Source organism: Dromiciops gliroides, chromosome 5 (assembly GCF_019393635.1).
Source record: "Dromiciops gliroides isolate mDroGli1 chromosome 5, mDroGli1.pri, whole genome shotgun sequence".
Classification (NCBI taxonomy): domain Eukaryota; kingdom Metazoa; phylum Chordata; class Mammalia; order Microbiotheria; family Microbiotheriidae; genus Dromiciops; species Dromiciops gliroides.
The window spans coordinates 202,796,239-202,808,335 of record NC_057865.1 but is presented as its reverse complement, the minus strand read 5'-3'; the positions used below and the strand labels follow the sequence as shown (position 1 = coordinate 202,808,335).

General features: G+C 44.3%; 1 protein-coding gene across 1 annotated transcript in view; it reads right to left on the bottom strand.

The window, feature by feature from the left end:
* CACNA1C (calcium voltage-gated channel subunit alpha1 C) overlaps nt 1-12,097 on the bottom strand; it is an 833,272-nt gene that overhangs the window by 64,689 nt on the left and 756,486 nt on the right. The window contains 2 exon segments of the mRNA XM_043967623.1: nt 5,123-5,206; nt 5,828-5,911. Of these exon segments, the coding sequence (XP_043823558.1) occupies nt 5,123-5,206; nt 5,828-5,911 (168 nt within the window).

Sequence of the window (12,097 nt, the reverse complement as noted above, 5' to 3'; positions counted from 1 at the left end):
CACCTTACCCCCCCACTACTGTAGAATCTCATAGGGGGAAATACTAGTGCTGGAGTACTTTTGTTTTTTTGGGGTGGGGGGTGGGGCAATGAGGGTTAAGTGACTTGCCCAGGGTCACATAGCTAGCAAGTGTCAAGTGTCTGAGGCCAGATTTGAACTCAGGTCCTCCTGAATCCAGGACTGAGTGCTCTATCCACTGCACCACCTAGCTGCCTTGGAGTACTTACTTCTAATGCTTAGAGTCATAGCCAAGGACTGAGAGCTGGAAGGCATCTTAGAGGAGGATCTTGAGGGTGGGGGGAAATTAGTATCCTTTGGGTCTCTGGGATATGTCCTCTCCTGATTCACTCCTAGTGACGAATGAATGAATGAAAGACAATGCATTTGCTAAGTGCTTGTCTTGTACAAAGTACTATGCTGAGTGTTGGGCATACAAATTGAAAACAGGAAGCTTATGACTTTGTTCTCCTCAAGTTTCATACAGTATAACTTGCTTATGCACTTGTTATATAATATTGTATATTATAGTCATCTGAGTTTGTATATTATCACCCTAGCTGACTGAACTTCCTAAGTGTAATAACCATGTCACATCTACCCTAGCACTTACCACACAGTAGGTGTGTAGTCAATCTTTGTGGAACCGAATTAAAACAAACAAACAACATGTGCATTTGTGTCTGTGGTATGGCTGGGAGAGTTTAGAGAATCATAGAATTAGAGTGGGAAGGGACTTCAGAGGTTATCTAGTCAAATTCCCTCAGAGGCCCCCAAGAGGTTTTAAGAAACCACCCAAGATCACACAAGGTAGTAAGTTCCTGGCAGAGGTGTGATTTGAACTCATGTTTCCTGACTCTACATCGAGGACTCTATTGCTCCAGGACCTCTAGAATCCAGGTCTTCAGACTCCAAATCTACTGTTCTCTTCCCTAAGGAGCAGCCATCCAGGCATGCACAAGCTTCTGTCCTCATTTACAACCTCCAAGCCCCACCATACTCTTGGAGCACACAAATAAACTAAAAGTAGGGATCCCAGGTGGTGAGCTTTGGGAAACTTGGGCACTTTCAGTCAGTCACAAGACCAAATTTCTTGTGTATCACCCTTGAAATTACATATTTGAGGGGGCAGCTAGGTGGCACAGTGGATAGAACATGGGCCCTGGATTCAGGAGGACCTGAGTTCAAATCTGACCTCAGAAACTTAACACTTACTAGCTGTGTGACCCTGGGCAAGTCACTTAACCCCAATTGCCTCACCACCACCACCACCACCAACAACAACAAAAAAAAAAAACAACAAAAAAAGAAATTACAGATTTGGGGGAAGAAAGGGAATAAAATGGGCCAGGGACTTGACTCTGACCTTGGCTTTACACAGTGTCTTGAAGGCCTTATAGCATTTATTATTGTTCAATTGTCTCAGTCTCATCCTACTCTTTTTGTGACCCCATTTGGGGTTTTCTTGGCAAAGATACTGGAGTGGTTTGCCATTTCCTTCTCCAGCTCATTTTACAGATGAGAAAAGTGAGGCAAACTGGGTAAAGTGACTTGCCTAGGGTCACACAGCTAGTAAGTGTCTGAGGCCAGATTTGAACTCAGGAAGATGAGTCTTCCCAAGTTCAGGTCCAGAACTACATTCACTGAGCATTATTATTGGTATTATTGGCAAGAAGCCTAGATTTTTGGGTGAGGACTATCATGGGAAAAAGGGTCCTAAAGCAGTGGCAGTCCAATTTATCTGATGTGTGGGATTAACCATGTGGTGACTGGAACTCCAGGAGCAAAAAGTGGGATATGTGAAGGAGAAGGGTGGGGGAAGGGAGTCCCAGCATGGAATTAGGGGTAGGGAGGACATGCCTGTGAAGGGAAGGTGGCTAGTTGTGGATCATGGTCACAGATTAGGCTACTCTGGACTTAGCTTCTGCTGGTTCCTTTAGTCTCACTCCTAGTTACATAGAGACCCAAGTCCACAAAGAAAGAACATCGGCTAATTTCCCCTTTCTCCTAACCTGTCTGTTCAGGGGCTAAGGAAGGGCTGGGTAAGAGGAATAGATAGACAGGAATGGGATTGTGGGGGAGTCACTTGTCTCTCCTGGATCTCTTTCTTTACCTAAACCTCTTACAAACAAAATCCTTTGCTCTCCCTTCAGAGAAGGTGGTGGTGGTTGTTTTTTTAAACATATCCAGTAAGGAGGGGAATGGGAGGATGGGCAGTGCTGATCACTTTATTATTATGATTATGATTATGAACAACATGCCCGTAATATGTGGAGAGGCAGCCTGGAGCAGTGGAAAGGACTTGGGAGTTGGAGTCAGGAGCCTTGACACTAGCTGGGTAATCATAGGCAGGTTTCTTTGAACCCCCATTTTCATACCTATAAAATGGGTATAATAATATGTATACTACCTAGCTTATTCTGAGAAAAGCACTTGGCCCACCTTGAAGTGCTATATAAACGGGACGTCCATTTACAGTGATATTTTAAGGTCCCTGAGCTCCACTGCTCACTGTCTTTCTCAGTAGTTGGATACTTTAGATTCTGGGGATTTGTATTTGTACTCTCTCAGCCATGATACAGACACTTTTTTCCCTGCCATTTAAAAAAAAAATCTCTCATCTTTTTTCCTACATTTGTCTCAGTTCTGTTTAAAGACTATAAGCTTTTTGAAGGCAGGAGTTCTATTTACTATTTCTATTCCTATTTAAATAAGCCATTTAACAAAGTAGTTGCCAGGCAATGGGGATACAGAGACAAAAACGAAAATGGTTCCTGCCTTCGAGGGGCTTATGTTATCTTCTTATAGAAGTAAGCCCAGGGATCTCTGTACACAGTAGGTGATCTGGGTACACTTGGTCACTGAGTGACTGGCACTGGTAAACACACATTCAAATCAACACTCAAACACTCAGGGGCAAATCTCTTTTTCCTCCACTATCTGACACAGTAATCTTAATTGACTAGGCATCTCTGGTGTCCCTTGCACCATCTCAGATGTGTACAAAGGAGTTTAATATATGGTCCCTCCTTTGAAAGAACTTACACAAACCCCACTTAACCGTCATACAGAAACAACCAGACACAGGATTCCTTTCATACCAGAGGAGGGACAAACCTCAGATATTTGACAGAAAGGGGATACCCCAGGAGTTTTCTCCCTAGAGTTCATAATCAGGAGTTGGGGATACTTGGTAGCCCAAGTGTAAACCTTGTTAATAGGCCCAGTTCAAATACTAGGCACAGGCAATGCCGCATACCTGTCCATCTTACGTATATATAAACACAATATCTCCTGCCCCCATACCACAACTCCTCATCATGACTACATAGGCACCTGGTTTTACCTGGAATAGGCTATCAGGGCATCACTGAGGGCTACCGTTAGGGTTAGAATAATATCTCTGTGACTGTCATTAAGCTATTGCAAGTAATGAACAGTCAGAGAGACTGACTAGAGATAGATATCAGAAGGTCTGAGGGCTCTAGGGACTTTGGGAATAATTCAGGATTCTCCAGCAGACAAAAATGGCAGGGGATGGGCAGGGTAGAAGAGGAATCTTAAGATTATCTGAGGATCTGCATCCAAAGGAACATGATGAGAAGGTACACACACATTTGCACACACACACACACACACACACACATATGACAAGACACATGGGGTCCCCAGAGATATACAACTCTCTGGGGTCAGAGGAACAGGGCTGACTCCTCATAAATCAATTATAGTTTTAAAGAGAGGTGGCACAATTGAGGGGGAGGGCAGGCAGGGGAAGGGAAGGAGAATCAGAGAAGGATAAAAGGAGAACAGCTATTGGAGGGCATTCCTGCTCTTCCCAAAGTTCACCTGCTAGAGGTGGAACAGAGTTGTAGGAAGGGAAACAAGGCAGCTATTTTTTTCACCTTGGCTGGGAGTATGGGAACCAAATAGAGTAAAAGGGGAGATAGTAGGGACTGTACTGGGTGGGTGGGGTCATTTCAAACATCTTAGATCAAAATTCATTCTAAAACTACTGCTTGATGCTGTTATTCAACCACTCACTGGATCAGAGGCGTGTGCACACATCATTAAGGTTCTTAATTAAAAGAAAAATAATGACAAAAAACACATGTTAAGAAAGACTTGCCTATAAAGAGAGATTTAAACATGCCAGGTAACAAAGAGACATGTGCAGAAATTGATAGGAACTGTATAGTAGGAGGGAACTCTTTAGAGGGGATGCGGCAGAAGGCCGCAGAATGCGGGATGCCAGGGTCATCTTCCATCTGAGGCTAGGGTGAATGGGGACAGAACTGAGAAGCATGCCAGGGAACCAGCTGCCTGGTTTTACGATCAGAGCCACGTGGTTTGATAAAGGCTCTGTCAATGTGCTCTTGGAATGGACCAAACAGAGATCTGAGTGTGATATCTGACCACTCAGATCAACAACTGATCCAGAGGAGAGAATCAAGGGCTCCCCCCTCCCCCACAACTTGAGGAAGGATTCCAGGAGGAGGAGCCAGACAAGCTTTGAAGGCTGTTGGAGCTTAAATGAATGGGGACCCTAGTCAGGATGCTCCTTGGCTCATGGAAAGCTAGAGGAAGTGAGGATCGCAGCTTCCATTCTTTGCATGGCCCACCTCGAAAGAGTTGATGCTCAGCAGGCTGTGGGGCGGAAAGGGCTGGGATGCCCAGGCAGTCCTGGCTCTCCTCTAAAGAAGGAGGGTCAGGTTGGGTACACATCCTTGCCCCAGCAGCTGCCTAGCAGTTGGAAAACTCCCACCTCTTTCTCATTCCACATGCCCCTGGCTGCTTCCTGCCATACAGTTTTGATTCATGCCAGGCTGATTATGAAGGGGGGGGGGTGGAGAGGAAAGGAAAAGATGCAACAGTTAAAAAACAAAATAAGGAAAGGGGAGAAAAATCTGAACTCATTCCCAAATAAGGAGGGAAAATAATCAAATGAAAGCAACAACAAAAAAGAATCATTTAAATAAACAACAACAAAAACAAAACCCAAACAAACCAAGCCCCCTTAAAAAATAAAAAAGAACATAGGAGGGGGGAGGGGAGGAAAAATTGCTAAAGACAAATGAGTGTTAGAGCAGGCACGGACAGTTAGGTACAGACGCCATTTACTTACGTTTACCTCGGTGATTGCTATATCAACAATGCTACCCACAACAATCAAGGCGTCAAATGTATTCCATGCATCACAGAAATAGTGCTGCATGTGGCAGAGAAGCCCAGGAGAAAAAAAAGAGAAGAGAAAAAAAACCAACAAAACAAACCAACAACAAAGGAAGAAAAGAAAATAAAAAATAAAAAAAAAGCATGAAAGGGAGAGAAGAGAAAAAAATAAGAAAAGAAAGAGGTTACGGTGGGCATCTCCAATCACCTTTTTCTTTTTCTTTTTTTAAACCACTCTATATAAGTCTGGCAGCTGAAACCTGTGTCACGTTCGGTTCGAAGGGCAGGCGGAGAGGACTGACAAAAGGTGGGTTAGTTCAATGGTTACAAACACTCAGATGTGTAGGCCCCTGCGGGTTGGCGGGAAGGGAGCCCACCCGCTCCCTTCCAACTCATTTCTGTGCACTTAGGGCCCATCACAGCAGGGCAGAGCTGGGACATGTGGGAGGAAAAAAAGGAGGAAAAATTCCTGCTTTTTTCCCCCAGGAGAAGTACGGCGGCAGGTTCAACAAAAGCAATGACTAGAGGGTGGGAATGGGGGAGTACAGGAAATAAACAGAGAAAGGAGAGAGAGAGAAAGAAAGGGAAACAGAGGAAGAAAAGGAGAAGGAGGTAGGAGAAGAAGGAGGTATCCTGGGAAGGGTAGAGTAATACTCACATTAGTCTCACTGAGAATGACGTCAATAATGCTGCCAATTACGATCAGGAAGTCAAAAACATTCCAAGGATCACTAAAGTAACCCTACATAAGGGAGGGGCAGGCAGGATGGGGATTAAAAAGGAATGTTAGACAGACGAAAACAGTGTCACATCACCATTAGCATCACCGTCCAGGCAGGCTACTGGAGTTTCATACCTCAACATTGTGTGGCCAGGAGCAGGAGGGTAGGGAAAAGGGTGGTTGTGGGGGGCTAGTACAAGTCCTCTCCCCCTACCTTTTCCTTGCATCCCACCTAATCCCAGCATCTCTCCTAATCCACCCTCCATAAGGGCAGGCAGGAGAAAGGCAGCTGAATTCCTTTTCAGGTATATTGTGTTTGGGAATTAAGGGAAAGGGATGGGGATAGGAATGGGAGCAGAAAGTTTAAATTGAGATTGTCCAGGAATATGGCTGGTCTGTATTCCCCACTCCTGCTCAGCATCTCCCTGTCCTTCACCCTACCAATCCTTACTCCAGTTTTTAGTGGTTAGCAGGGCCCACCTCAGAGACTGCAGTGAAAGGGAACTGGTAGTCGTGATCAATGGGGCAGTGGCCTCATGGATGATGCTATAGGATAAGAGAAGCATTGAAACCAAGACAATTGCACCCAAATGGGATATCTAGTCTACTTAGCTCTGAGGTAGTTCACTGACACAAAGGGTAGACTAAAAAAAATAAATGATGGCTTAGATGAAGAAAATATCCACAATGAGCCAGACCCTCTTCACATCACATACAAGTGAATCCCTGTCCCAGCCTTCGCAGGTTTTGCTATTGAAAGGACATGTAACTCTAGTTAGTCTCATGTGTAGGCAGAGTGTGGGCATCATTTCAGGGCTGATAAATATCCTTCCTCCCGCTCCCCACCCAGTATCTGTTGATGCCCAGAATTCCACAGTTAGATATTGATTCCTGGGGAGAGGTAATATATTAAACACCTCAATGCAAATGACTTTACCAGATTCTTCCCAGAGACTACGTTTCCTTAGGGATAAAGGTGAGCAGGTTATTGGACTTCTAGAGATGATAAAGGGAAAGAGGAGATGTAATTAAGAAGGAAAATGGCACAGAAAATGGAGGAGGGAAGCTGAGGATGCCTCGAAATTCACCTAGTTCAGAATTTTGTCTGAATTGGTGCTGCCCAGCATATGAATTTGGACATGGACTTTATATTTTAGATCGAGAAAAGGGGGACATCTCTATGTCCCCAGATGACATCTGTGGATATGAGGACAGCCTGTCAACAGAGGGAAGGTGGTCCCATTGTCTCAACACTCTATCCTCAAAGCTGTAAACTGATGGTTTCTCACTAGGTACCTGGGGCTTCCCTGCAGCACTCTGTTGTCTATACTGCCAGGCTATCATTTTCTCTTTTGTGTTGTCAGGATGGGATTCAGGAGTATACCCTGAGAGCCACAATCAGCAAGTTTGGTGCCTGGTGCTATGGGTAACTGTGCCGGAACCATTAATGTCACCCCACTAATTAGGGTGAATCACATGAAATGTGCCCACAAATCAACTTTGAAATTCATGGAATGAAAATAATGCAACTAATTAAGACAAAAATCATTTGGTTGAGCTTGAGAATTAGTGGTGTAGAGAGAGAATCTCAAACTTGGGAAGGGACCTCAGAGGGACCCTACTCCAGCCTATGGGATTGGGGATTCCATCATAAGCATGCATAGAGTGCATATCAGGTGTGCTGGCACACAAAGGGTGGGGCTCAGATCCTGTTTGTCATTTCCCAGTGGCCAAATGGGAACGCTTCTCGATGGTGTGCTAGAACACACCTGGCCACTGCCTACGGATTCTGTGCTTTTTCTATTCCACAAGAAAGGTCTTTGGAAGACAACAGTGGGAAAATTACTTGAACTTGGTGAGGGGAAATGTTACAGTTTGTGGAGGGCAGGCCAGAAAGAGACTTGTCTGCTTGGAAAAAGAGAGAAGGGAGGGAATTCCTTAGGGAGGGGGCTGTGAAGATAAGTTGGAGCTTTCTTTATTGTATGGAGGGAGGATGGGAGGAAGCTTCCCATAGCTATTTAGAGCCCCAACTTCTTCCTTATGCTTTAAGAGGCCCCTGGTCTCCTCACTTTCTTTTATGTTACTGAAGGAGTGCATGTATTAAATTTTTGCACCCTCTGAATCCCCCCTTCCCCATAGGGGTGGGAATTCTAGGAATTAGTGATGGTGGATATGAGGCTATTGAGGGGCAGAGTCAGAGGTTCAGACTGCACTATTCATTTTCCCTGTGCTTATCTCAGACATGTGGCGGCAGGCCATCAGGGAAATACCCAGATGTCCCCCAGGACAGTTGTAGTTGTGTTGAGGCCAAGGGTTGCTTCTCTGTGACTTGAGCTTATTGGCCTTTCATGGAATATCTCCATGTAGCTTTTAAATGAGCTCTTTGAGGTATCTTATGTGGTAAAGGACACCCCCTCCCCATTCCATTTCTCAGGCTGAATATGGAGCCACCTGACCAACCTCTTAAATCAGCAGGTGCCAGGCATTAGAGATCCTTTGGGTAGGATGAAACCCAGGAGTCTGATTCACAAATTCTTCATGAATAAACATCTCTTTACCACAGACTCATTAAGAGTCTACAAGATAATTTCACCATTTCCGTCACTTCCTCAGTCATTTAATAAATGTGCATATATATCATATATATTTATGTTTATATATATGTATTTTCATAAGGCAAGAACTTGGGTTCTTTTATCTCTTCTTGGCTATATCCAGCTCCTTTAACCTCCTAACTTCCCAGCTGTGTCCTGTTTCCAGAGGGAATGAAAGACATGTTGTCCTAGGCGGCTGCTATTCTTAATGTGGAAAGTCAGGTCATGGGGAAAGGGTGAGCCTCAATTCCCAGGCAGTTCTGCCAAGGGGAAGTAAAGCCCAGCCTCCAAAGGGGGTTGGGAAGAGCCAGATGGTGGAGCAGAGGTTGATGGGGACAGGGGTTAGGTGAAGGTCAGATTGTGTCATGGCTTCCTTACTGGCCCTCTGGAGCATTTCAGAAAAAGCCAGAGTCTCTGAGACAGAGACAACTCTATTCCACACACCTAGAGCAGGAAAAACAAACAAAAATCCCTTCCCAATTCCTTATTTTTTTCTTTTGGGGAAAAATATTTGGAGCCTTTTTATTTCATGGAAGTGAGATCTGGGAGACATAGAAAAGGAAGACTCACTGGTACTTATGGTTCTTTCATTTTTTCCTACTCTCAAGATTGGATTTGTGAAAATACTATCAAGTCTCTCTGAATACAAATGCCATCATTGTGGGCAGAGCAGGCTGTGACTCAACTAAGGGGGAACCCCACCACCCTACCCACACGTTAAGTTTTATGATCTGATAATTCAAATTCTGTTAGCGGGGAAGGAGAAGAGGAAGGGAAGAAAAGAATGGAGAAACAGGAGCTAGATCAGAACCCAGAAATGTTCAGCATCCCACCTAGAATACTTGGCAACAAAACAGTAAATGGATGAAGGGGATGGGGGAGCGGGATTGAGGCATGTGTTTGGAGGGGAACCGTGGAAGGAATGAACTGGAGTCTCTGCATCCATCTGAGGGACCTGAAACAAAACTGGTGAGATGGGCCCTGGTCTGCCATGTCACTGAAAGGGGGAGAGAGGGAGAGGGAGGAAGAGAGGGAGAGAACAAGACAAAGGCAAGATGTTGAAAATCAGACAAACAAGGAAAGGTTAACCAGAATAGCTTCCCTGTGCCAGGAGAGCAGATGAAGCTTAAAGGGACTCTGTCAACCTCCGGGTTCCCTGCCAATTGTCTCTATTCTCCTTGGACTTTGGAATGGGCTTCAGAGTCGTGAAGCCCAAAGAAAAACGTGCCAATTATCCCCTCTGCCTTTTCCTCTAGTTTGGCTGGACTGTCCTTGGGGCAGTGCCTCCTGCCCCATTCCCACTAGGCTGTGTTTCTTGGAATGGCCAGAGCTAGCTGGCTCCTGGGCTGGATTTTCCTGGTTTGCGTCAGGCCACTTGAGCAGATGGTATCCACTGACTTACTGCTCAAAGTACCTTTATCATTTTTGTCAGCCATCAGAGGCCTTTATCAAACAATTACCATGATTCTTTGGACCCAGCCCTTTTGGAGGTCACAAGCACAGCTTGAAAGTGGGGGAGTGGGAGGGAGGGAGGGTAAAGGAGAAGGGAATGTTGACAGCGTCCCTTTAAGAGCAGTTTATCTTGATGACCTCCCCATCCCAACTCCCTTCCCACACCAGTTCCAGTTCCATTTTTACCCCCTAGCTTCCTAGCCAGTTGACCATAATTATCTTCAGGCCAAGCTAGATCTCTCTTATCTCTTTTCTATTTTCACTCTTCTTCCCAGATGCAAGGGCACCCCTCCCCATACTGCTGCTTAGGTTGTCCATGGAAGCTACTCTGCAAACACCCCAAATTAGCAATATATGAAACCCAGGAAAGTCTAATTCGATAATTTTTCTCTGAAAAATATCCCCTTCTGCTTTCCTGATGCTTGTCTGGAAATGTTAGACAGGAATAGGAGAATGAGCTATCTTTTGGGAGGTGGAGTATGAAGTATCATAGATACTTTCATTTAAAATAGAAATATTTCCTTTAAAATAGAAAGTATCATAGATACCTTCCTTTAAAAATATCTCCTCCCCTCAAAAACTTTCCCTTGGAACTAAATTATATTGGTCATCCTTCCTTCTCTGGGGTGGGGTTGGTCTTTAGATTAAAGTCTGCAAATTGTGCCATGATGGAGAATGTGGTGGAATTGTTGATTTTGACCTTACTACACCTCTCTTTGTTCACCTCACAGCCAATATGGCTGAAGTCTTGCTTAGGTAGTGATAATGCATTCTCTCTTTCCCCTTCTTTCCACTCCCCACTCCCTACACCAATTCTGAGGTTTGGGAGAGATAATTAATTTCTTCTCTCCATCCTCTTTCATCTTTCTCACCATCCTCAGGATATGGAGCCAGGAGACAAGATGTCTCTCTTTTTTCATCCTGAATGGGAATCATACCTTTGAATCCAACTCCAGGGATATGAAGTCAACTTTTAATGACCCACATCATTAAAAAACCCAAAACTTTTATTCTATTTTCCTCTCATCTGTCAGAAGACCCTAGAATTGTTTTCCCTTATCTTCCCTGTTCCACCCCAATTGACACATCCTGAGAGAATTCAGATTAATTTATTTTGAGCAAAACATCATTATTAAGATAAACTTGCTAAAAAGTATTGTATAAAACATGTCCAGATCCAAATTCAAAGCATTTTTAGATTAATCATTATTTTGGATTATCTTTCATCAGTGAAGATAATGGAGGGTTGGTTGACTTGGGACTTGCTGATTCAAAGGCCCTGAGCTTATGAAGTGCAGAGAACCCTCTCCCAGCCCACCCTCCTGCCCTTGAACCCAGTTTAATTCTTCTATATTGTCTTCCTTGCCTTGCCCCAAAGGTCAGTAATATGCAGTGACTGGAAAGGAATTTTGTCAGGTCTAATGTGGAAAGTAGGTGGGGATGTTGAAGCTAATATGAGGATGGTGAAAGGGTGCATGATGAGGTTTTGTTGTTGTTCTTTATGACCCCATTTGGAGTTTTCTTGTCAGAGATACTGGAGTGGTGTGCCATTTCCTTCTCCAGCCCATTTTACAGATAAGGAAACTGAGGTAAACAGGGTTAAGTGACTTGCCTGGGGTCACACAGATAGTAAGTATCTGAGGCCAGATTTGAACTCAGGAAGATGAGTCTTCCTGACTCCACGTCCAGCATTCTATCCACTCTATCACCTAGCTGCCCTATATGGTATGGTGGGATGCAAGGCGGCTAAACCCTACTCATGACTCCATGGGTTCTAGTTCTAATGAAGAGATGACTGCAGTATACTCAGCAGCCCTTATCACTATTATCAAATTGCTGATATTCTTTTAGCAAGAGGCATTAGAGAAGTGAGAGAACTTTCTGTATACAGGACTAACTGGGTTGGCTGCTGTGAGCTTACTGTATTCTAGACTATTTTATTAAGAATCTACTGTAGCATGTCTGGAGATAACCAGGGTTTCTAGATAGCTATGCCTGAAGAATAGATACTCTTTTTTGTTTGTTTTGTTTTTTGAAGAATGGGATACTCTTAAAAGGTCTTACCTCCTTTGAAAGGCTTGGAGAACAAGACCCATTTCTGTTATCAGAAAACTAGACTAAGTTTAAGGATCCTTCTTATATCCTTCCACGTGGGTGGCAG